At 34.7% G+C, this 27807-nt stretch overlaps 1 protein-coding gene across 1 annotated transcript in view; it reads left to right on the plus strand.

Moving 5' to 3' along the window:
- rab11fip1a (RAB11 family interacting protein 1 (class I) a) overlaps positions 1-20506 on the plus strand; it is a 36550-nt gene extending 16044 nt beyond the window's left edge. The window contains exons 2-6 of the mRNA XM_073838693.1: positions 2317-2732; positions 5002-5869; positions 13412-15049; positions 16193-16301; positions 18725-20506. Of these exons, the coding sequence (XP_073694794.1) occupies positions 2317-2732; positions 5002-5869; positions 13412-15049; positions 16193-16301; positions 18725-18913 (3220 nt within the window). The 3' untranslated portion in view covers positions 18914-20506. The remainder of the gene's footprint in view (positions 1-2316; positions 2733-5001; positions 5870-13411; positions 15050-16192; positions 16302-18724) is intronic.
- The last annotated feature ends 7301 nt before the right edge of the window (positions 20507-27807 follow it).

Genomic DNA, 27807 nt, shown 5'->3' on the forward strand with positions numbered 1-27807 from the left:
TGTCTCATAACAGAAGTTGTATAATTTTATTTATTTTGTTGCACTGGAGTGAAAAACAACAACTTTGAAACAGTTTTTACTTTGAAGTTCCCAAAGTAATTACAAAGAAATGACAAGTAACGCACTGAATTAAATTAAAATAAAAATTTGAAGTACGTACTAAGGATTGAAATAGTATTTTCTTGTAGAAACAAGTTTCAGTAATGTTTGTGTTATTCAAAACTACAAAAAATTATTTGTTTTATAAGTTAATTTCAGACTCTGGTTAGACCAAAAGACAATATAAAAATATATATATTGTGGAAAAGAAAAAAAAAAAACATCTGGTTGTAGATTATTGCATTATTGCATAATTACTTAAAGTAAATAAGCAGATGTGGAATTTTGAGTTTTATGTTATTATATGAGAACATATGCAAACATATGCAAAACATGCTGCAATTGCCCGTTCACAACTTTATATTCCTAGAGAGTCGTGTAGTACATACTTTTAATGCACACATCTGTGATTAAAGGGCCAAAGGGTATGATACCTTTCGTAGTTTCACAATTGTTTGCTATTGCAAAACTATAGAAAATTACATCAGCTTGATTAAAGGTTTCAAGCGGTAGTGGGTTCAAAACTAAATTACTGTATGAAAAGAGAGGCTGGAATTGCACTTGGGAATTGAACCATGTGTCAGTAAATGATACATAACACAGAATCCTGCCTACTGATGAGATAAAGGCAAAACATCTTTGTTTAGCCTGCGCTTGTCCTCTCTTGTTGAGCAGAACGGCAGGTGGGAGAGTTCTGGAGTTCGGTGTGTAATCATGAACATGCCATTATCTGCCCACGCTGCTGTCATAATAGACTGCTGAACACAGGGATCATGGGTAGTCTACAGTCACACTGACACCAAACAGCGGCTCCCACAGACCAATCTGATTAAACGTGCCATGTGATCAGAGGAAGCGGCTGCAGCTGAATTCCAAGCATTTCTGTTTGGACCCCCACAGGATGGAAGTTTTGGACAGACTGCTACTACAATTTTAATGAAAAACTCATGAAAACATTTTCCCCTTTGGAATATGGTTGTGCATCATATGCAATAATTTTGCAGAAACAGTATGTTTAATTTATGGAGTTAAATAGGCATATAATTTCCAGCTTGTTGTATTTTTTTCTTTTTCTTTTTTTTTTTTTTTTTCTGTAAAGTATACACTATTTGTCAAATGTTTTTTAACGGTAAGATTTTTAATGTTTTTTAAAGAAGTCTCTTCTGTTCACCAAGCCTGCATTTATTTGATCCAAAGTACAGCAAAAACAGTAAAAATGTGAAATATTTTTACAATTTAAAATAACTCTTTTCTATTTGAATATATTTTAAAATTGAATTTATTACTGTGATTTCAAAGCTGATTTTTTACTAATGGTCCTTCAGAAATCATTCTAATATAATTGAAAATATATATTAATATACATTATTATTATGTTGAAAACAGCAGAGTAGATTTTTTTTCAGGTTTCTTCTTTTTTTACATTATAAATGTTTTTATTATCACTTTGATCAATTTAAAGCATCCTTGCTAAATAAAAGTATTGATTTCTATAATTTCTTTCAAAACATAAATCAATTAATTAAATTATACTGACTCCAAGCTTTTGAATGGCATAGTGTATAATGTTACAAAAGCTTTTATTTCAAATAAATTCCGATTTTGGATCTTTCTATTCATCAAAGAATCCTAAAAAAATGTACCCTTTTAAATATTGTTTTAAATATTGATTGAATAATAACAAATGTTTTTTGAGCAGCATATCAGAATATTAGAATGATTTCTGAAGGATCATGTGACTGGAGTAATGATGCTGAAAATTTAAATTTAACCACAGGAATAAATTACATTTTAAAATCTATTCAAATAGAAAACATTTATTTTAAATAGTAAAAATATTTTAAAATTGTACTGCTTTTGCTGTACTTTGGATCCAATAAATGCAGGCTTCTTTAAAACATTAAAAATCATTCTGTTCAAAAACTTTTGACTGGTAGTGTACATTTGTAAAGAAAAAGAAAAGCAAATGCAAAAAAATCACATTTAATGAAAAGTTAAAAAACAAAAAAACTTTATTTCAATTAAACAATACAAATGTATTAATATTAAAATCAGTTTCATGTTGTTTGAAAGTAAGGCTTTGAATAAGCTAAAATGAATTAATTAAATAAGTTAAAAAAATGATAATCCTAAAACGAATGATAATCTTTTTCTAAAAACAGAGCAATCTTTTATTCAAAGCAATCTAATAAAGACTCTGTTTGTTTCTCTTTGCAGCTGGTACAAGCTGGTGGATAAGAATGGCAAACAGGAGAAGGACCGAGGGGAAGTTCTTTTGGACATTCAGTTCATGCGGAATAACCTGACAGCCAGCATGTTTGACCTCTCCATGACAGAGAAGCCTCGCTCCGGCATCGGCAAGATCAAGGATAAAATTCGTGGTAAGAAGAAAGATAGCATGTCAGATTCTGTCTCTGCGATCGTGCCGTCTTCAGTGGGAACAGACAGTGAAGGAGAAGGAGAGGGCGGTTCAGACAAGAAGAAGAAATCTAAACTCAAGTCCTTGTTTGGGCCAAAGACAAACCTGCAAAGGAATGTTTCCCAGTCCATGTCAACCCTGGGCACCCTGCCTGAGAAGAACAGTTCACTCAGCAGCAGCAGATCATCTGGCCTTAATGTGGACTCTCCTGATGGTAAGGTCAAAGGTTATCCAGATGCTTTGAATGTCACAGTTTATTTACATCATAAATATCATTGAATCAGTTCAAATTTAAATGTATTTTTAATTTATTAAAATCAATTGTTTTAGTACAAGTATACACTACAAAATTTGGAAGAATTACAGTCTCTTATACACATTAAGGTGCTTTTATTTAGATGCAGTAAAAACAGTAATATTGTGAAATATTATTACAATTTAAAACTAATGTTTTTTAATTTATTATAATTTCAAATGTAATTTATTCCTGTGATGCAAAGCTGAATATTAGCTTCAATACTCCAGTCTTCAGTGTCACTTGATCCTTTAGAAATCCAAAGATACATTAAAATTGATCTGTTCTTTTAACATTTCTGTTCATCAAAAATATATATATATCAGAAAGACTTATTTTTAAAAACATAAAAAAAAACAGTGTTAACATTTTTAAAGGCATTTTTAGTGTTTGTACAGGATTTTGATAAGTAATAATAGTTAAATTAGGTTAAGCTCTAAAAGGTCTGCTTTGACAATTTTGAATAAGATTTTTGTTTGATTATTTTGTATAAAAATTATTTACGCTGCCCGTAAGCTATGGTTAATATTCATTTTACACATCAAAAAGTCAACAAATCAAAAAGTCACTGCAAATTATTTTTTTGTTGTATAAAATATAGTTAGACACTTATTAATGTGGCTTAATTTCTGACAGTATTTAAATTAATTTCGGACATCATGTTGACTGCCGTTCAAAAGTTTGGGATCATTAATATTTTTATTTTTTTTTTGCTCATCAAGGTTGTATTTAATTGATCAAAAATACAGATAAAAATTTAAATATTATTGCAATTTCTAATATTTGTTTTCTTTTTTAAATATACTTTTAAAATATAATTTATTTCTGTGACGCAGTGCTGAATTTTCTTCAACCATTACGCAACTCTTCAGTGTCATGATCCTTTAGAAATCCTTCTAATATGCTGATTTATTATCAATGTTGGAAATGGTTGTGCTGCTTAATTTTTTTTTGCAACCTGTGATACTTTTTCAGAATTCTTTGATGGATAAAAAGTTAAAGTACAGCATTTATTCAAAATAGAAATCTTATCTAACAATATAAGTCTTTACTATCACTTTTCATACATTTAACACATCCTTGCTGAATTCCTTAAAAAAAAAAAACCTGACCCCAAACTTTTATAAAATTACTATTATGAATAAAGGCAGTTCTTTTTAACCTTTTGAATTTGTATCTACGACTGCTGAAAAACATATCACAGGTCCCAAAGAAAATATTAAGCAGCACTGTTTCCAACACTGATTAAAAATCTGCATATATATATATATATATATTAGGGCCGGGACTCGATTAAAAAATTTAATCTAATTAATTAGAGGCTTTGTAATTAATTAATCGAAATTAATCGCATTTTAATCGCATGTAAATATTTGACCTGAGAACAGTGAGAATTAAGATTTTTACATGGATTTTTAGTATACCATTGAATAATGACTGAATACATAAGCTTAAGCAACAAAATATTGTTTATTTTTGTTCAACCAAGTCCAACAGACCAGTGCAATATTGCCATTAAGTGTAGCAAGCATAGGGTAGCAAGAGGCACGTTCTTTAACGAGTCTTTCATTCCGAGAACTCTGCTCTTGTGTTTGCTTAATTATGCATTTAAACGTTAATGACCAAACCTATCATTATAAATGTTGCTGCACATGGAATATAACGCGGATAACATTTAAAAAAATAGTTTTTATCAGGTTACACACTGATTATTTATCACTCAAACCCCTTTCTCTACCTGTCCGTTGGTCGCGCATATCCTCCATGTTTGTAGTTTTTTAACACTTTTTATGCGTGTTTGTAGTTCTAATCGAATCCTCGTTCACGGCGCAGTGTGTTGCGGGCAATATTAGCAGTTAAGAGTGTGCATTGATCGTATCCAGTATAATCGGTCCGCCGAATCTCACCCAGTGAGAAACGTTCCGCGGTGCAAAACTTAGTGCGATTAAAATGCGTTAAAAAAATTTAACGCGTTATTTTTGTGTAATTAATTAATCTAAATTAACTCGTTAAAGTCCCGGCCCTAATATATATATATATATATATATATATATATTAAATGGATACAGCCTTGATGAGCATAAGAAACTTTTTTTTAAAACATTACAAATTTTACTGATCCCAAACTTTTGAACAGCAGTGTATATTGCAGTTTTAATACATATTGTCCTCTTATTTTCTCTTGCAGTGAAAAAGAAGTTTAGACTTCTGGGACACAAGCGCACTGACAGCTCAGATAGCAAAGTGTCTCTTGGCCCCTTTTCTCTTCTGAGCCGCTCTAAACAAAACATCCAGGAGCAGAACAACCTCTGTATCAACGGCAGCCACGTTTATGCAGAGGATCAAGAACCTAAAGCGAATTTTGGCTCCACGCTCAGTCTGAACAGCTCAGGAAAGGGTTCAGTAGAGGATGTTCGTAAGTACCACCAAAGAAACACTTCGGACCTCTCTATCGATTCACTTAAAGGCCTGAGTATCCCTTCATACAAGCCTGAAGTGCAAGACAAAGCTTCTCTTGTCCCACAGCGCCCTCTAGAAGACAGGAGTCATGTAGATGTGGAGGAGAGAGGTAGGAAATCTGAAGGAAAAAGCCTGCAAGAGATGCTGGACCGACAGGAAGAGCAAGAGCAGAGGAAGCAGCAAGAACGAGAGAAAAAACTAGAGGAAGAGAGGAGAAGCAGACTTGAAGAGCAGGAGAGGAAGCGCAAGGAAGAGGAAGAGATGCAGAGGAAGCGGCGCGAGGAGGAGACACAGCGAGCCGAGGAGCAGCGACACCAGGAGGAGAGCAGAGTAACCGAACGGCTCTCCTCTCTCTTTGGGATTGGAAAGAAAAAGGAGGAGAAGAAGGAGGAAGCTATGAATGAACCCAAACGTCTGAATGTGCCGTCCTCCTCAAACCCGTTTGAAGACATTCCCCTCACTGCGGATAATCCATCCTCTATCCCAGAAGAGAGATCCACCGACTCACAGAAGGGCGTCAGGACCACTCTGGCCCCGACGCCACCCACCAGTGCTTTCCCTAGTCGCACAGCCAAAGTGTCTGCGGTCAAGCCCAGGTGAGTGCTCATGTTCCTAAATAACTTTTTCCATACAGGATTGTATAATATTTAGGGCTGGAAGACGCTAGCAATATTAAGCAATTCTGTAATGATTTTAATTCACATTGATTGACCAGTACATTTCCTGTAGAACGTGTTAGACTAGTTTAACCTGCAAGTCCTGCAAGGGTCCTGTGTGGTAAACCCACAGCCACGGTATCTACCAGAATACCCGACTTGTGAATCCACAGCAACATTAAATTGATAATTCACCCCAAGTGTTACCCTGGACCACAAAACCAGTCATAAGTAGCACGGGTATATTTGTAGCAGTAGCTAACAATGCATTGTATTGGTCAAAATTATAAAAAAAAAAATTTATGCCAAAAATCATTAGGATATTAAGTAAAGATCATGTTCCATGAAGATATTTGATAAATTTCATACCATAAATGTATCATAACTTAATTTTTGATCAGTAATATGCATCGCTAAGAACTTCATTTGGACAACTTTAGAATCAGAATCAGAAAAAGCTTTATTGCAAAGTATGCGTGCACATACAAGGAATTTGTTTCAGTGTCATTAGCTCCGGTACCCTGGAAATCCAGAGGTCTCGCAAGAGCACAATTTGAATTGTCTCTGCAAGACACTCTGGCATCGAGCAATGATCCACATTACTGCATTACGTAAGCAGTTCTGGGAACCAATCAAATCGGTGTATCTGATGTAGGCGGGCCAGAGGCGAGCTAACATGATGACGACAGCGCTGCGATGTCCGGAATCATTTAGTAGACATTGAAAGATGGCTACAGATGAACACCAGTTGTTTGAAACGGCTTTGGCCGCTACAATGAACGAGTTAGACTTGGCTTTTCATATAAAAGAGGAACAGAAAACAGCGCTCGAATCATTCCTTTGCAAAAAGGACGTTTTTGCTGTTTTGCCGACTGGATACGGCAAGAGTTTAATCTATCAGTTAGCTCCGCTGTGTGTGTATTGTTGTGATTGGTCGTGGCGTTATCCAATTGCGTGCAGTGAGAGTTTCAAATGCATGTTTGGTGCCGCCCCTTAAGTTAGGTCCTTTTCATTGCTCGATGCCAGACCCTTAATCTTAATAGATTAGGGTCTGGATTTTTTCCAGGCTATAGCTCCGGTACACCGAGACAACAACACACAGACAATAAAAATAAGATGAAAATAAGAAACTACACATATGTAAATATAAATAGACAGAAAATTAGTAAAATAAGTTGAGAAATAAGTTCTATGTACAGTTGTGCTATAGATGATAGAATGGAATAGGGTAGAATAGAAGATGCAGGGATGTATTAGGGTGGAGGTGGTAGCAAATAAATATCAGATTCTTGCACATATTTTTATTGCACAATGGGAGGAACATTTTACCTGTTCATAAATTGGATTGCCTGGGGGAAAAAACTGTTCTTGTGCCTGGTTGTCCTGATATTTGGGGCTCTGTAGCACCGGCCAGATGGTAAAAGTTCAAGGAGGGGATGGCTTGAATGTGAGGGGTCCGGAGTGATTTTCTGAGCTCTTTTCCTCACTCCGGATGTATACAGTTCTTGAAGGGTGGACGGGGGAGCACCAATAATCCTCTCGGCAGTTCGAACCATTCTCTGTAATCTTCTGATGTCTGATTTTGTAGCTGAGCCAAACCAGACAGTTATTGCTGTGCACAGAACAGACTCGATGACGGCTGAGTAGAACTGTTTCAGTAACTCCTGTGGTAGGTCGAACATGGAAGTACGACCTTTGTTAGGCCTTTTTTACAATGGAGTCAATGGAGTGTCCCACTTCATGTCCTGGGAGATGAAAGATCCCAGGAACCTGAATGTCTCCACTGTAGCCACAGTGCTGTCCATGATAGTGAGTGAGGAAAGTGCAGGGGGGTTCCTCCTGATGTCCACTATCATCAGTTTTGAGCTTGTTCAGTTCAAGGTTGTTGTGACTGCACCAAACAGCCAGCTCTTTAACCTCCTGTCTGTAGGCTGACTCATCACCATCCTAAATGAGGCCGATAAGTGTGGTGTCGTCTGCAAACTTCAGGAGCTTGACAGTTCAGACACTTTTAAAGGCGATTTTCTGAATATTTAGATTTTTTTTGTACCCTCAGATTCATATTCAACCTCAGGCCATCCTAGATGTAGTTGACTTTTTTTCTTCAGTAGAACAGTAAAGAAGATTTTTAACTGAAACAGTGTTCCATGGTGATTCATAAAATGCAAGTCAATACTATGAGGGTCAAAAAAGCATATCAGACAACACCAAATGAATATCTGTTGCTCAAGAAACTGAACATTATTACCTGTAATCCACCCCTTAAATTTAATTATGTAGCCAACTCATTTAAAAACACAAAGACCTCAATTCGAACCGTATCTGCATGAAAATAAATCTAAAAGTTGATATCAGCAAGGAAGTTTTAGAGGGCTTCTGCACATTGTGTCATTATCGCAAACAGTAGAGACTCAATCAATCTGAAATGCGTAAAAGGTGTTGGACTACATAAAATAATATAAACAATGAACATTACTTGACATTTTAAATGGCCTTGGCTGTTTAAACTGCAGTACGTCTGTGCTTGTTGATTCAGACAGTTGTTCTAATAGCAAGATCAGAAGCAACACAACTCAGAATACACAACTTGTCAAATAAAATACTGGTACGATGACCACAGCTACTGAAAGAGCTGACAGGGGGCGATAGATATAACCATAGAACTTTTTCCCACAAGTAGACTAAACGCCCAAAACGTTGGTATGTTTACATCCTGCCAGGATGGCATCTAGCGTTTCTTGTCTCTGCCGTTTGTAAGCTCTTTTAGTACCTGTGGTCTACTAAAAGCCTCAAAGGCATCAGGGCTAAAGTGAAGAGAACGAAGATGCAGGTCTTTAGAAAGTTTTATTCGTCCACAGGCATCTTCCCATTCTTTTATCCAGTTCTTATCGCTAGGAAAGCAATGTAGGCTTGTATCACTTCCCTTGTTGCTCTTCGACCAAAAATTACAACCAAAAGCCGCACAATGTGGCATTGTATCAGTATTTTATTTTCCAAATTGTGTTGTGTTAAAATAGCAACAGGTAGGGGCACTGGCTCACAAAGTGCAACAATGTCATGTCATCCCCATATACAGGTCGCTGGATATATGTTTTTCAGGGCCGATGCTGATACCGATTATTACAGAGTAGGTAGACCGATAACTAGTATTTTGAACCGATATATATGTCTGGGGTAAAAATGAAAATTAATTTAATTGAATGAAATTTCAACATTAAGGATAAGAAGGGCTCCTTAAATACTTTTCAATTATTTTTTCGGCAAAATGACAGATACCGATAACCATAAAAATGCTTTACATAGGTGCCGATAATTGGCCAGGCCAATGATCGGTCAAACCCTAGCACCATACTCCGAAATATGTATACAACGATTTGGATTTAAAAAAAAAAAAAGCTTAAATCTTTCATAGGTTTTCAACATATTTCAGTAAGAGACCTAATTTACATTATATTAATCCATACAAGTCTTGAAAGAGCATTATATGGGTTTTCGAAAAAAACGTAGCTATCTTTCAATGTAAACAGTCTGCAAAGTTGTTAATCAAAAAAGTACATTATACATAAAGATATTGTCCCTGAAAAGAAAGATTCGACTCACCTTAATGAGTCGTCATATTTTCGAATCTTCTGTCTATTACCGATTAATGTAGACTGTCGTTCTGATTACATTGTTTAATAATAAAGTAAGTAACTTAGACTTATTTTGGTTATTTTATTTTGATGTTCTTTCATCAGTTAGTCACGTTAGCACTCGGCTAACATATCCACCATTATTGTCTCGTTTACAGTTTATCAGCTTAACTTTAGCTGTGAGCACGACTTGCTTGCATAAGTGTTAAACAAAATGTTGTCATGTCATTATTTTAAGAACAGATTGGAGCACTATATTATTGTTTACTTTATTGTTTATCATTGTTGAGGCGGGTCCCCCGTTAAAAATTGCATTTTGGGGTGTAAAATATACTCTTTTTGTCAGGGTTCCCTTGGTAAATTTGCATTCCAGAGGCTAAATATGACGTTACTGGGGTCATTTCAGCCTGCAGACTTGGCAACACAGATGGTAGCGCTCACTTACTTGCTTAAATACTCTTCTCTGTGCCAATCACAACAGGCTTGGCCAGCTGACCAACCAGATCAGAGTAGGCTTATGGAAGGAAGGGGTTTACAGACATTACCCTCAAAGCGTTCGAAAACATTGACAATGACTTGATGTATATTCTGAGAAAATTACAATGTTTACTGACCTTAGATGCATTTAAACCTGTTGTAGGGCACTCCAGCGCAATATTAGGTCACTATAAAAAAAACATATGACCTGCTCTTTAATACCCGGGGTTCCCTTTAAGAGAATTTTATAGAGGAATTGTTTGAAGCAAAACACTTAAAGTCTTGTCTTTTATGTTATTTTTGTAGTACAAACATAATTACTTATTAGAAAGGTGGGAGTTTCCTTTACTGCATGTATATATTAGCTGTAATCACCCAGCTCTCATGCTTCCTCAGGGACATGTCTGAGCAGTAAACTATCCTTGTTAATCCATGTTAGATGCTTTTCTTTGAAGCATTTTTTTGCATTCTTATTCAGGATAGATTCTAAAGCAATATAGGTGTAAAGGTTTGTTAGCTGTATTATATAACATGCTGAGGCTGCATGCTGAATGATAAATCAGGCTGCTCTGAAATGCAGTTAGCATCTTGCCACCTGAGACCTGAGGAAAACCCAGGCTGAAACTTGACTCCTCTCACCTCTGTCTGCTCCACTGCTCTTAAAGGGGAACTCCTTTATTTAGACAAGGCCCCCATATGAAAATTGTTTTAACAGATGGTTAATAACACAAGATCTTAAATAAATTGTGCACACTTACATGTTAAGAGAGTAAGTGCACAAAAATTGATACATTTTCCATCAAGGTGTTTCACATAGAAACCTCCATTAGCTTTAAGCATTTCTCTCTCTCAGCACAACTGTGTCCCATTGTGAAAGTGCGGGGGGGAGATGCGGCGTGGTGGGGAGGGGGGTTTGGGTTGTCTGTCAGGATGGGATGAGATCATTGTTTTTTGTACTAGATGTGGGGGTTCAGGTATCGCTGGGTTTCATACCCTTGGGTGCAAGTGGAACATGTTGAATCACACTTTTAGTTTGATTTTTAGTTTTTTTTTTAGTTTGTTTTAAGTGTAAAATTAGTCTGATCATCACTTATTCACTTTTTCAACAGCAATTCATACATATTTGATTCATAAATGAACTTACTCCACTTTGCTTGTTTTTCAGTTTTTAGTTGAAAGTGTTTATAAAGTGACCGAAAATAGATTAAATAGCGAATGTGCAGAATTTAACCTGAATTTCACTACAACGTCACATTCACTTCAAATACATGTATAATGTGTAATTGACTTTACCTTAGGCATTGTGCTTTTTATGACCATAAAGTGTATGCAGCACAGGTTTTATTGTATTGAATGATTTGCATTTTGACCTTATTCTACTTACTCAACCTGTTTGGCTGAAGGCATGTGATTGGTTAGTGAAGGAAGGAATGTGGACTGGATCGTCAAGTGCTGATCTTCTGGTTTGGAGTGAAACAAGCTGTAAAAGATGATGAGTTTGTACTCTTCCAGACAGAGATTAAGCGACATTGTCTTAGGGGAAAAAGTCTTAAGGATTACTTTTTTGGTACTGGGAGTTTTAAGGATTTTAGGAACCTCTGTTTTGTGATTAACTAATATGGTGAGTAACTAATTTTCAGAAAAGCTGAGAATTAAAAGAGACAGGAATATGGTTTAGTTGTGTTTGTTTGTGTGGGGCGTTTAGATTCAGAAGTGCAGGGAATATTTACTGAACATTTCTACTAAACTGTGTTAAAAGTCTTTGACGAAAAGAGATTTTAATAACCGTCTTTTTAGTAAAAGTTGTTTAAGTTTATATATTTTATATTTATATATAGTTTTACATTTGCCAGTCTTTAACAGGCACATTTGTGTAGCAAGATCTTAGGGAAATTCACTTAAAGTGATCTAGCAAGATGTGACTTGATGTAACTTAATATTAAGTACGACATTGTTTCTATTATATGATGAATGTTTAGTTGTTCGTTATAAAATGTGAATGTCAGGCATTGAGTTAGAATAATATATTTAGGCAGGAGAGTTATGTGCTGTTTGTATTAAATGGATTTTATTTGCAGAAGTAATAAGGGGTACGGTGATAAATCAATTTGTGGATTGTTTCTGTGATTTTTTGCAAATGCATTGCGATTTTCTCTTGAATTAATTCTGAGCTTAGTTAACAGCAGATGGCACTGTGTGCTTTAGCAACAGCCATATTCTGTTTGCGTCCAGTTCCTTATACACACAACTTCCTTATACACAAAATGTACCTGTGGGAACTTTTTGGCAAGATGTGAAATACGTAGCACCATGTGTCTTTCGTGATGTATTCGATGTGAAATGTTCACTGAGTGGTGCTAAAAGAGTGTTCTGTTTTCTTTCCGGGAACAGATTAACGTATATGATACGTTTTATGTGATGTTGGTTTTGTAAGTGTCACCGCAGTTCTGACTTCAAATGTCCGTTGAGTGACGAACTCTAATGCTTAGAGACGTTTTAAAATAAAGTATTATCTGCACTACACCTCAACCTACCCAATCGTATGAACAAAAGTGAATGTGACGTAAAAACGCAATCGCAAGCATGGCGTTTTAGCTTGTTTTTTGATCTCTCATCTTTGCATATCTTTCATCGTGAGTCATGTTTTTCTTGGGATTTGTACCCAAGGATTTCGCATCCTAAGTCCAATTCCATGCCAGCTGAGCTACCGAGCAAGCTTGTTACAACTGGTGTTGTGCCCATTTTCGACCCCCTGCCAAATTATTACCCCCTCTTGTTGAAATTGCTAGTTGATTGTCAAGGGGGTAGTAATCTAGCAGGGGCCAGAATTTGGCACAGCACCGGAAAGCGAAACATGGAGCTTTAATCAACTGTGTACGAAAACGATTACAAGTGCTTGGTGTTTTACCACCTCTAGTGTTCATTTCTTTTGGAAATTGCAGTGATATGTACTTACTGGTACGTATTTTGTGTCTTGAGCAAAAAGTTTCCACAGGTACGTTTTAGTTGTGATTTCAGGTAGGAATTACTAGAGTGTTCTCAGTGGGCAGTTTACATGAATGTGGCATCATAAAAGCATAAAAGCTGAGGAGCAAATGCATTTAACCACCTACATTACTCAGCCGAACACATAAGCGCTCTTCTTCGTGAAAATTTAAGTGTGCAGTATAAAAACTACACTAGAGCAGCATCTGCTGATAAAAACTAAGCTCAGAATCGATTCCAGAGAGAATCACAATGCATTTGGAAAATCAAATCAATTTATCGTCGCACACCTAGTAGTAATGCCTAGCAGAAACATATCAGAAAACATTGGATTGTAAGCACTGTTTTATCTGTAGGTTGACCATTTCATGTTTTTACTCTTTGGCAGATTGGCTCTGAGTGTACTGTCTGAAACTGATAATAGCCATTCCCAATCCCCCTCAGACTTTGTAGACACCCAGAGCACTATCCACGCTCCTCCACTTTCCCCATCCCTCTCTACTGATCAATTAGAGTCTTTTGGTATGTTTTCCAATCTTCATTCTTCTTTGGCACCTGCTAAACCTCAGAGAACTTTCAGTGAGTTAAGTGAATCCAGCATGGAAGACCTCTCAGCTCCCAAGAAGCGAATGGCTCCTCTACCTCCCGGATATCCCAGGGGCTCGTATAAGACCGAAAGCCATCCTGATAATGGGGAACAAGCCCATACCCAAAACTCCAAAGATAGGCCTGCTCTTCCTCTCCCAGATTACGAAAGCCTCTATCCTAAGAAGAGACATGGGGTGATGGGTCAGACACATTGGGACCATCTTGTTGCAGAGGTAAACCAGAGAAACTGGGATTTCTCAGAAGAAATTAATGTAGATGGACCTGAGAGGCCGAAGCCGGGATTAAAGGACAGAACTTCGGTGAACCTTAACCAGCACCAAAAAAAACAAGAGGCACCTGCCCCTGTGAGGCACAAAGAAGCAATCATTCCACCCAAAGGTCGTGCTCCTGCGACACCAGAACCATCGGTTGAGACCAATGTCCAACATGGGAATATCAGAGAGTCTTTATATGCCACTGTCAACAAGCCTAAAAACTCTGCTCCCAAGAACTTGGAAAACAATCCACCTCCCGCTGTCCATAGTCGACGTGCACCTCAGGAGACGGAAAGGAAGACTGATGCCATTACGCAAAAAGAGAAGCCTACGCCAGCTGCAAGATCCATACAAAATGTACAGTCAAAGTCTGATGATGTGGCTAAAGAGATGCCTTCAGTCAAACCCAGACAACAGTCTTTAGTCAAGGATGCAGTCAGACAAGTCCAACCAGACAAGCAAGTAACCAATCAACCCATGACATCAGAAAACAACAAAGCCGAGAAACAACACAAGGGCCAGAAGGGAAGTGTTTCTGCAGATGGGTTAGTTGAAGTAGACTTCCTCAGAACTGCTGAAAGTCCAGAAGAACTGCATTTGGGAAAACTTGACCCATTCCCAAGTGATAACCTAATATCTAATGATCCCTGGGCTTTACCACAGCAGAATGAAGATGTACTGTTTACTAGGGGCTCAAAACAAATGGGAAATCTTGAAGATCGGACATCAACCGTTGATAAGAAAGACAAGAAGTCCACAAACAAAGATACAAATGATCCATTCGCAAATCTTTCAGAGAATAGCAAGTCACCGAAATCAGAGCGTGGAAAACAATCGCCCAGCTTCACTGAACAAGCCAGAGCCACATTTCAAAGAAATTTTTCACTTAGAAAGAAAAATTCATCTCGCCAATACCCAACTTCAAAATCTGATACAGAGAATACAAGCTTGGCTAGATCAGTTTCTCAGTCTTCACAAGATGCTGACGATGTCGAGCTGACTGTAACCAGTGTTGCTCCACCAAGTAAAACTGATCCCACACTGGTAACATCTGAATCCCTTATGGGGGGGAAGACTACTATTCGTGCTTGGGTCTCACCATCAGAGGCCCAACCAGTTGCACTGCAGAATGGTGGTGGAAGTGCAGTTTCTAATTCAAGAAGGTGAGAAAAGTTCTCCCAACCCCTACTAACAACTTCTTGAACTCCTCTAACAATCTGTGGTCCCTGTTGTGCTAAACCCATCGGCTTTCAAATCAACAGCTGCTAATTATCCTGAAACTACCTAAATCAATCTCTGATCTTGATAGAATAAAGGGTATGTTTTCTTCAGCATTTATTTGATTGGTTGCTTTTTGGTTGGTTACTCCTTCATGGGATCTCTAAGCTTGGGATTGTGGGCTTGGGGTTTTGCTACTGATTGCTTCTGTTTGTCGTTCAAAATGTTATGGTCTTGAAGGACTTGTGTGAATGGAACAAAGGCAGTGTCTCAAATAATACTGGGGTTTCTCCTTCTGTTTTGTTATTGTAGGCCATATTAGAGTGTCTTTACAATGTGAAAAATCTGAAACTGGATCCATATGAGGCTTTAGACATGAAAATATGTGACATACACATTAAAGTTTACATAAATATGATGAATACAAGACAATGAAATACTGACAAGGTACAAGTGGTGGGCATGAGTTTGGGTTTGTTTCAGGGTTGTTTTGCGGGATATTTGCATTATGCATGATTCCTAATTGCTTTACCACAAAGGTGCTTACACTTGAGTTTTACTTGTTTTGCTGCTGTATTTTTAACGTTTTATTTATTTTAATTTTTTGTTGGGACTTACACATTGGGTGAGTTTGGAATGGTTTACAACACATGCCAAGAACTGCTTACTGAATATCAGAGATTATATAAAATATGCACTATATGCTACATGCTACATGATGCATGAATTATATTACTACATTACATATTTATGTAAGCAAGAGGTGTCTAGTCATCACTCAGGTAAAATAGATACAATGGTTTTCGTCATTTATCTCTCCTGGTCATACACATTGTGGGATGCAGAATCCCATGCTTTGTGGTCTGGTTCTAAACATTTACATTGAAATTACTTAATTCTTAAGATTAATAATGATGTATGCCTTTCCAAGCATACCCATGTCTCCTTAATGGAATACTTTCTTTAAGGGCCATTGTTCACTTAATTTGCGCGTATTTCTAATGTTTTTTTGTTTTTCCTTAAAAGTGTACATCCTCCCAAGTTGTCATGTTCATTGTAATAATATGTCCTTTTCTCTCCTTTCTCAGGCCTCACCCAGTGAAACCCATGAGCACCGAGAGCCAGTCTTCCAGTGTTATCGCTGTGGGGAAAGACCTGAAGACTCTCACCATCAAGGAAATGGCTGAGAAGTCAAAGGTACAGTAATTTTTTTTATTTTTTATTTCCTGCTCACTATTTTGCACACTGAAGAATCGTAGTTATTAGAAAGTTAGATCTATTAAGTAAGTACAGTCAAGGTCAAAAGTTTACATACACCTTGCAGAATCTGCAATATGTGAATTATTTTATCAAAATAAGAGGGATCATACAAAACACATGCTATTTTTCTTAAGTACTGACCTGAATAAGATATTTCACATAAAAGACATTTACATATAGTCCACAAAAGAAAATAAAAGTAGAATTGTGAAAATGACGTTGTTCAAAAGTTTACATACACTTGATTCTCAATACTGTGTTGTTACCAGAATGATCCACAGCTGTTTTTTTTTTTTTTGTTTGTTTAGTGATAGTTGTTCATGAGTCTCTTGTTTGTCCTGAACAGTTAAACCTGCTGTTCTTCAGAAAAATTCTTCAGGTCCTACAGATTAGTTAGTTTTTCAGGATTTTTTGAGATCCATCTTTTCACACTGAGGACAACTGAGGGACTCATATGCAACTATTACAGAATATTCAAATGCTCACTGATGCTCCAGAAGGAAACATGATGCATTAAGAGTCGGGGGTGAAAACTTGATTTTTCTTATTTTGCCTTAATATCATATTTTGTATTTAGTTCTGCCCTTCAGATGTTACAGAATATACTTGCATGTTTCCCAGAAAACAAAATCAGGTAAATTTACCTGATCTTAAAATTCAAAATGATCCTTCTGGATCATCAGTGAGTGTTTAAACAGTCTGTAATAGTTGCATATGAGTCCCTCAGTTGTTCTCAGTGTGAAAAGATGGATCTCAAAATCATAGTCATACATACACAAAAATGCTAAAAAAAAAACAAAAACAAAGAATTTGTGGGACCTGAAGGATTTTTCTGAAGAACAGTGGCCAGTTTAAAAAAAACAGCTGTGGATCATTTAGTTCAAGTGTATTTAAACTTTTGAACTTTTTACAAAATCAACTATTATTTTCTCTTGTGGACTATATGTAAACATCTTTTACGTGAAATATCTTATTCAGGTCAGTACTAAATAAAAAATACATGCATTTTGTATAATCCCTCTTATTTCGGCAAAATAATCAACATTTAGCAGATTCTGCGAGGTGACCTAAACTGTATATTTAGGCTCAATTTGTGTCTTCTCTTTCAATTTTTTTAAACATAAGTATCAACTAATACTGGATATTTTATCATGCATGCTTATTTTCCCCTATTTTTACATTTAGTTTAGATGTGCCTGAAAAATGGATGTTCGTTCACATTACAATCAACATACTATACACAATAATGTTGTGATGCCTACTTAGCTTTTATATAAAATATATTTTAGTTCACTTTAAGTGTTTTATTATCCACTTATATAGACAAAATAATACAGACTTTTAAAATCAGCTCATCTATACGTTTTTAAAGAGAACCCTGTGTATTAAGACTTGTACGGCTTAATATAACAAATAATGTCTCTTACTGAAATATGTAGTAGAAAACACATGAAAGATTTACCTTATTTAAAAAAACACATAGTTTTATACATATTTTGTACTATGGAGGGTGCCATTATTTAGATGACGTAAAATGGTTTCACTCAGTGAGCTATTGGTGCTACCTGTTGCTATTTTTATTGCAACAAAACTTAAAAATACAATATTGATACGATGACCCACAGCTATAGATAGATGAGAAAAGAAAGAAAGAAAGAAAGAAAGCATAGGCTTAAACCAAATGCTGTACCATTGATTTTTTTCCCCACAAATAGTCCAAATGCCCCAGATATTGACTTAAATCTATGTTGAGAAACTCCTTCAGTGGCTGTGGCGTCATGACAAGCATCGGCATGTTTACATCCCACCAGGAAGGCATCTAGCTTTTCTTGTCTCTGCCTTTGGAAGCTCTTTCAGTAGCTGCGGTCAACTAAAAGCCTCAAAGGCATCAGGGCTAAAGTGGAAAGAACAAAGACGCAGGTCTTTCGGAAGTTTTATTCATTCACAGGCATCTTCCCAATCTTTTCTCCTCTTCTTATCGCTAGGAAAGCAATGAAGACTTGCATCGCTTCTCTTGTTGCCCTCCGACTGAAAATTACAACCAAAAGCCACACAATGTGGTCATTATATCACTATTGTATTCTTATTAAGTTGCGTTGTGGAAAAAATAGCAAAAGGTACCGCCAGTAGCTCACGAAGTATGACCACTTCACGTCATCGAAATAACGATTGTCCAAAATATTTATAAAAACAATGTGGATTTTTTAAATATCGTTAACCTTTCATGGGTTTTCTACCACTATATATTAAGCCATGCAAGTATAATACTTCCCTTTAAGACCAAGTCAAGTGTATACAGCCTTTTAATTAATACTCTATAGAAGTTGACCAGTTTCTTTCTCATTTCTCTGCACATCCAGAATGTAGATAGCGGTCCATACACCCAGCTCACACAGGAGGAACTGATCACACTGGTGGTAAAGCAACAGACCGAACTCTCCAAGAAAGACGCCAGGATCACAGAACTGGAGGACTACATTGATAACCTGCTAGTTCGCGTCATGGAGGAGAAACCGGCCATCCTGCTTTCACTTCAATCCAAGTGTTAGGGTTTGATCCTAGCATACGATCACAACACTGAGACACTTTAATATTTAATACAGCCAGAAGGGATTTTGAAGGCAACATCTCATCTCATAATCAGTTTATTTGCCAGAGTATTTAATGCATGTAGAGTTTTAGGCATATATGCATTCAGATTTCACCACCAATATATTACAAATAACTTTTTTTTTTTTACAGAGTTGATATGTCAGATAACTAAATGCTGGGCTGTTGTTTTAGTTTTGTTGTTTTTTTTCCCTCATTGAATCACGCTCCTAAAAGGCTTCCCAACAACAAACACATCCTATTTATTGATCATCTCATTTTTCTTCTTCTTTCCATTTAAGAGAGGGCTTCTTGATACATTATTTATTGCAGTCTTAAGCTTGTATTTGAAGACTTTCCTTCGTCCCGTAGTGATTGTGTTTAGATCTCGACATTGTGTCTGGATCAGAACGCTTCACTAGTGTTGATGCAGCCTGTCTGTTGGGGCTCAGATCAAGGTAATAATCCTCCTACTGTTTCAAAATGAAGACAATAAGCACTTTTTACCTGAACGGGGTGTTTAATTTATGAAGGATAGTGTTTTATAAGTCATTATGTAAAATACCCTGCAGAGTTACCTCTGTAGAAAAGCCTTAATGAAGAATTCCTTTTCATTTCTGCCTGTTATGCACACTTCTGCTGATCTGCTAACACTGGATATGCAATTTATTTTCAATGCCTTGGTTAATATTGAATAAATATTGATGCATAATTTTTCTTTGTTCAGCTGAACTGGTAGTCATCTGTTGAATCAGATGAAATCTGCATGTTTTATGCTACATGTCTGACTGCATGTTTGTTTTGTCTTGTTGCGACTCTGACCAGGGATTATTAAGCATTCTTTCAAGACAGTCTTAAAATGATATCGACCTTTTGAGCACAATGTACATACTGTGACATTCTGCGGTTCTGGAATGAATAAGCAATAACTGTGTCTGCAGGATTTGTTTCCTGAATTTCAGGTAATGCGGTACTTTCATCAAACCGGGATCTTTTGCGTCTTATCTTGTGGCTTTTTGACGTCTGTGTTGTTCGGAGCTTGTCTGTTGTGAAACCAAAGATCTGTCAAGTAAATCTCAAAATCTCCTTCTTGTTTTTAATCTGAGTAAACTTTTATCCTATCTTGTGGGGAGAGATTTGTCCCTCTGACAAGGATGGAGGAAATAACTATGTCTTGTATTTATTTGTTCGTCTTTTATCTGATGTTGATTCTGTCATCAGTCTAAGTTTTCTGTGTTGCATTTATATTATATATTTAGTCATGAGAACCTTCATAATGAGAGCTTCTGCTTTGTTCACTCAAGCATTTTGGCTGTTGCCAGGACTCCAATCCTTTGTCTGAGTTTGAATGAGAAGCCTTATTACTTATTGCTGATGCTATGCATATGCACAAGATATATATATATATATTCTAGACCTGTGCCTTCTCTTTTTATTCAAGATTCTGTGTCGTTAAGACATGAATATATTGGTTTGTTCCTTTACTTTAATACTTGCAAAATGTAATTTTGATTATGCCTCAGTTTAATGAATAAAACTTAGCTGAACCCATATACCCTGGCTGTGTTTGTTTTTTCGTTAATATATTGTTTAAAGAGTAGTAATTGTTACACAAGGCTGAATGACATTTTGTTTTTTAATGTGCATTAATGATCCACAAAGTTTCCTCTGTGGAAAATAAAGGAACATATCTTGAAGAATGTTTCGGTATGAAAAAGACATTTTATCTTTATCCTTATTCAAATCTTTATCGAAATATCTTATTTTGTGTTCCTCAGGAAAAAGAGAGTGATTTAGGTTTGTTTTATTATTTTAATTTTAATTTGATTTCTTTTTATTCCTTTTCATTTTATTTCTTATTTACTTTTTTATTTTATTTTTTTTCGTATTTATTTGCTATGTATTTTATTTCTTATTTATGTATCTTTTTTGTATTTTTAAATAATTGTTTTTATTTTATTTTGTATTTATTTTCTTGTTTCATTTCTTATTTTATTTATTTTTTATTTTTTTATTTAATTATGTTTCTTTTTATGCAATTTCTTATTTATATTTTATTATTATTATTTTTTTATCCTTCCCTGTAGGCAAAGTCAAATGGGAAAGTAAGATCATATTTAATTGCTTGTTTCATGATAAAGGCTCTATAGATTTTGTTTTATTTTTATGTGATGTGATAAATTTTATTTTATTTTGTTTCTTTTTATTGTGTTTCTTATTTAGTTATTTTATTTTATTGTATTATTTTATTTTTTCTTATTTTTGTTTTTTTATTTTGTTTGTTACTTTATTTTATTTCATTTTCTTTTCTTTTGTTTCTTATTTCATTTTGTTTTTATTTTATATTTTTCTATTTATACTTCTAATTTATTTCTTATTTTAATTTATTGCATTTTTTCTTTCATTTCATATTTATTTTATTTTTTGTCTTATTTTTTATTTTATTTCTTATTTATTTCGTATTTATTTCATTTTTAATAAAAAAAGTTTTTATTTTATTTTGTTTTGTATTTTATTTTGTTTTATTTCATTTTGTATTTTATTTTTTGTTTTTAATTTAATTTTGTTTTGTGTTTTGTATTTTATTTTTTATTATTATTTTTTTGTGTTTTATTGTTTTGTTTTGTTTGATCTTGTTTTGTTGTTTTATTTCCCTGTAGTCAAAGGAGGAAGTAAGAAGATATTTTATTGCTTGTTTTATGGTTTTATTGTGGAGGACAAACATAATGCAATGCATTTACAAATAATTAAAAGTCAAGCATTCCTCAAAACCTTGAAGTTTATCTCAGATTTTAACATGATTTTTCCAGAAAAATATGAATGAATAATGAAGTAAAATTTGCTTAAATTTGTTTCCAATTGCTAACAAAAAAAAAGTTATTCTTGCGTTTCCGTGTGTAAAAATCAGTAAAGATTTAACAGCAACAGCAACCTAAAGCTGGATGTTTTTACAACTGTACTAAAATGCCTTTTACTTAAAAAAAAGAAAAGTATGAGCTAGGAGACATAAGACCAAAACTTTGATTACATTAATTTATAGGCCTCAGAAATTTGCATATGAAATATAATACTCTAGATTTTAGCGGGTGAAAAGCTTAGCTATAAAGAATGACTTCTCATAAATGCGATGATAGTGTAATAGTCTGACTGTTGAGTACAGTTTTGTCCACTAGATGGCAGTAGGATACAGCATACTATAGTCAGGCAGCTCAAGAAGATGTCATGGCCTTCATCATTACAAGTGCACTGTGTTGAAATGATACCCGGCTGCTATTTTAATTGACTTTTATATGCAAACACTATGAGCCTTGTGTCACTCACAACTAGGGCTGGGCGATTTGGCCTAAAATCAAAATCTCGATTAATTGAACATTTTAACCCGATTACGATTAATGAACGATTATTTTATTCATTAATAAAATTATATTTAATTATATTTAATTATATTTAAATAATATTTATTTTTTTGCCCTCATAGTTCACTGACAAGTTTTGTACAAGTTTTATTGAACATAAGTGTGGAACAACTGAAATTAAAGCACACATTGCTTAAAATGAAAAGTCACATTTTTCTTAAATTAGTGAAAATAAATAACTTGCACTTTTGGAAACAAAATAAATTATTTATAAAATAATAATAAATATTAAAAGTAGAAAATAAGCAGTATGTCTTCTAAATAAAATTACTCTATATCCTGTAAATACTTTTTACTGTATAAATACTGTTTAAGCTCTCCATCGACATGTCGGCAGAATAACGCAACGTAACGGAGCGGGGTCACGTGACTCCACACGCAGTAGTGTTTTTAAAGGGAAAGTAATTGAAATAATTGACCTGGAAAAATTTGATCGATTATAGGTTCTGAATGTCGATTTCGATTACTTTTCGATTAATCGCCCAGCCCTACTCACAACACAACTATCCAAATATCTTAAGCTAATTATATTGCCTAACTCACTGTTTAAAGGTTATGAAGTCCAGAGGATCTACAGCTGGCTAATTAGCAGCTTGAAACAAGAGATCATTAGCAGAAATAAAAACCGGATATTGACTGATTAGTATCATCAGTAAATCCAAATTCAATCAAGGTGGGCCTTAAAATGAATGCATGAATACATATTGAATTAATGAGCAGAAAATATTGATTTAATGATCCTACCAGTTCCATGCTGACATATACATGACATTATGTGCAGAGATAGTAATGAGTTTTTTTTTTATGTGTACAGTGCTGTTACGTTCTGTGTGAAATGATAAAGTATATATATATATTTAAACATTTCACAAACATTTTTGTAGAACCTGTTGCATTCAACCACTTAACATCAAAATATGGAATGCTCAGGAAGCTGAATATTTTATATTTGGCCTTATTTAAATGATTCATTGCTGTGATTTGGTTTTAATATGCAATTCATTTCTTCCTGAAACAACTTCCTCTACTGTAGCTTTCAGTTTTCCAGCACAGTAGGAAGCAGCTCTGTGAGTAATAACAAATGAGGATGAATACAAATGAGAGCTGCAAACATGGAGTAGCCTACTGCTGCTGTCCACTTCTGTCTCCTACAAAGCAAATAAATAGACTTTATAGAAGGACAGTCCACACACAAAAGAGCTGCTTTCATTCCATGCTGGTATTTCAACTCACAATCAAGAATTTTCAGGCTTATTTGTGCTTCCTGTGCTGTCTATCATCTTTCGCATATTTTCGGTCAGCGATTACTTAACATTGTTTTCCTTTCAGCTGAATTCATTCAGATATCTATTGATTTGTTTATTTTTATCTTGATAAAGATTAAGGTTTTCAACAGGGGGTCTTGATTGGTACTGCAGGGAGTCCACTAATTATTGTTTGTCAAATATGAGTTGACAAAAACGGATTGTTCACTGACCACTCTAAATTTGAAGAAATTAAAAGTTTCCAGCTAAAAGTTTCTTTTCACATTGAAACTAAATGTGAGTTATTCTGCACACTGATAATTCAGCACTATCACACAATCAAGATTGCTATTATTAATTTATAGTAGGACTATTTGTGGTGTTGTTTTGTTCAACAATTCAGTACGGAGTAACTAACATTTTAGACCTATTTTTTTTGCTCAGCTATTGAAAATAGTTCAAAATGATGCTGAATCAACCTTTGCATCTCTCAGAAAATACTGATTTGTATCTGAATGAATCATTTTTGAACATATTGGTTGAGTGAATAATTCAATGAATGACTTATAAAGACCATCACTTGTTTCATTTCTGAATGAAGCCAACACACTCTCAGTTCATAGCTATTTTCTTTCTTGGTGAATGGTGAATTTATGGAAGGCCATTTCTGCCACTGAATAAAAATAAAAAGGTAATTGCAAGCTTTTATCCTACAAAAGTCTGAATTGTGAGATATAAAGCAAGATTTGCGAGGGAAAAAAAAAGGCAAGACATAAACTTGCAATTGCAAGAAAAAAGACAGATTTGCGAGATACAAACTTTCAGTTCTGACCTTTTTTCTCAGAATTATAAGATATAAACTCACAATTGCGATACAAAAGTCTGAATTTCGAGATACAATACTGACTTTTTTGTCAGAATAGCATGATATAAACTCACAATTCTGACTTCCCTCAAAATTGCATGTTATTAATTTGCAGTTGTGAGAAAAAAGTCTGAATTTCGAGATACAAACTCACAATACTGACATATTTTTTTACAATTGCATGATATAAACACAACTTCGAGAAAAAATTGTGATACAAATTCACAATTCTGACTTTTTTCTCAGAATTTTGAGATACAATTCAGATTTTTTTCTCAGAATTGCATATTATAAACTCAAAATTGTGAAATACAAACTTGCAATTCTGACTTTTTCAAATCTGAATTATAAGATATAAATGTGCAATTACGAGAAAAAATATCAAAATTGTGTGATACAAACCCACAATTCTGATTCTTTTCTTAAAATTGCATGATATAAACTCACAATTCTGATTTTTTTCTCTCAGAATTGTGTAATATAAACTCAATTGCAAGAAAAGGGTCAAAATTGAGAGATACAAACTTGCAACTCTGACTTTTTTTTTACCTGAATTGTGAGATCTAAACTTGCAATTACAAGAAAAAAATTCAGAATGGCAAGATACAAACTCACAGTTCTGACTTTTTCTCAGAATTGTGTTATACAAACTCACAATACTGACTTTTTCCTCAGAATTGCATTATACAAACTCACAATATTGACCTTTTTCTCAGAAATGCGTGATATAAACTCACAATTGCGAGAAAAAAAGTCAAAATAGCGAGATATAATCTCATAATTCAGACTTTTTCTCAGACCTGCGTTATACAAACTCACAATACTGACTTTTTCCACAGAATTGCGTGGTATAAACTCACAATTGTGAGGTTAATGCAGCATTTACAGGCTGCTATAATAGTGTGGAGCCTAAACATAACCGTAAGCAGATGGGGGCAAAAGCAGATAATATTATTCAAATTCATACAAAGAGTTTATATCTCGCAATTCAGGCTTTCTCCGAATTGTGAGATATAAACTCTTTGTATGAATGTGCACAATATTATCTGCTTTCGCCCCATTATGGTTCTGTTTATGCTCCGCACTATAACAGCCTGTGAATGCTGCTTAATCACTTGAGGACTGAAAATAAAGATTATTTTAATGGCTTTGCAACAAATGAAAATGTTCATTAATATTTGGCATGCATGTTATGAACCAGTGTTATTTCAGTATCATTGAGATTTATTGATATTGTGAATTAGTTTTCATTTTAATTTCCACTAAAGTTTTAAAATGTTTTGTTTATTTGTGTGTGTGTGTGTGTGTGTGTGTGTGTGTGTGTGTGTGTGTGTGTGTACTAGGTTTGACTATAGCCTACTTAATGTCCTCACTTATTGTGAAAGAGTTTGACAACCCACTAATAAGAACATTTTACCGGTCCTCACAGCTTAAATCAGCCAAAAGATATTTTTATGTAGTGTTCTGCACGTTCCTGTCATGGGAAGTGTAGGGCTAGGGGCTATGTGACAGAAAATATCATTAACAAGCTACAAAATTAGTAGAAGTATATTTCCTCACTAAGATAACGAAACAAACGTAAGTGTCTTTTCCCTCTGTTTTTGTGTTTTTCGACTTTGGAGCCCCCTACAGATAAAGGAATGGAACTCACTGTCGTGCATTTGTTGCTGCCGTAAAGCAATTCAAACTTTTCGCGGAATTTGTACTGTTCACCAAGCGTTTGGAGTCAGTCCTCTCTGCAGCCTGTAGCGCGATGACGTAGCTGGATCAGGTCCAATACGTACTGGACGTTGTTACGCGCATGCGCGGTGGTTTGTTTTGCTGATATTTCAATATAAACAGTCACAGGAGTGAAAACCATATGTCTATGGTGAAAACAGCTTGATCTGACAGCTATGATCAGTTTGTATATTGAATCTAATGTTTAATGTGTTTTTCCCCCCCCATATATGTACATGCCCTGCTGACACTGGGTTCTGCTTCAATTTGCTGATCAATGTCATTAAGCACATTCTTTTTTTTTTCTTTTTTTTTTTTTGGACATTTGACAAGATTTTGTTTTTGTGCTGTTATTATTTTTCCATTTCCCTAGGTATTTAAAGTATTTTACATACCTTATTGTATTGTAACTTTAGGATTAAAATGACAGAGACATATTTTTAAAATGACACATAAAATGACAAATTTTTGCTTCCACTCAACAATAAATATGTTGTATATACACTCACTGAAAATAATACTTGACACAGATATTATGCTTTTAATCCATTAGATTTAAATTAAAAAGCTCTAAAGTTATGCAATTTAATACTTTACAATTTTAACATTTTGCATGTGTGTAGAGAGCATCACATCACAACTTAAGCATCACATATGTGTAAATTATTATTAATCAATTATTACTTATTAATATTCTTCACTACTACTGTACAGGTTAGAATATCATCACAATACAATATTGTCCCTTTAAACCAACGCAATATTCAGAGATCGCTACTGCTCATGTGTCTATGACGTCGGTAAACAAACCACCGTGCACGCGCCTAACTACGTCCATTATCAAAAAAGATGAAATTAACGAATATTTCATCATTAACCTTCTATTACTACTTGCAAAATTTCATATTCACCGCTGCAAATTCACTCAACAAAATCCTTTATTTATTTATTTTTTTTTTTAAAAAGAGGTTTAACAGTATATCCAAACTATTTCATCATCCAAAAATCTTAAGGCTTCTAAATCAATTTGTTTCATCTTTTTAATTTATATTGTTAAAGGTTTTGTTTTGTATTTTTTTTTTATTATTTAATTATATACTTGTATAATGCTGACATTTTTGTACTTTTGTGCTTTGTACCTTGGCAATAAAAATAAAAATAAATAAATAAACGTCCAGTACGTATTGGACCTGATCCAACGACGTAATCGCGCTACAGCCTGCAGCGAGGACCTCTTGGGCGTTTGGGTTGAAGAAGCTGTTCGTCTTATTAGAAGTAAGTGTACAATGTTAATGATTTTGTAACTGATATTTGGAAGTGAAAAACGTATATACAATTCCCTTCAAAGTACATATATAGTTTTTAATTATTTACATAAGTTTTAGTGTTAATTCTTTTAGTGTTAAGTCAAACTAAATGAAAATGAGAAACATTTCTTTGGTAACTAGCTGAAGTAAAATGTATCTTACTCCAAGTTTTTTTATGGATTTAGTTTCAGTTACAATAACACTGAATAAAATGTTCTAAAAAGAAGTTTGAAGACCCATAGAGACTGGCAGACCCTTAACATTTAAAACAAAAGATCAGTTTGACTCATTTTCAGTCCAGGT

Source organism: Garra rufa, chromosome 1 (assembly GCF_049309525.1).
Source record: "Garra rufa chromosome 1, GarRuf1.0, whole genome shotgun sequence".
NCBI lineage: Eukaryota > Metazoa > Chordata > Actinopteri > Cypriniformes > Cyprinidae > Garra > Garra rufa.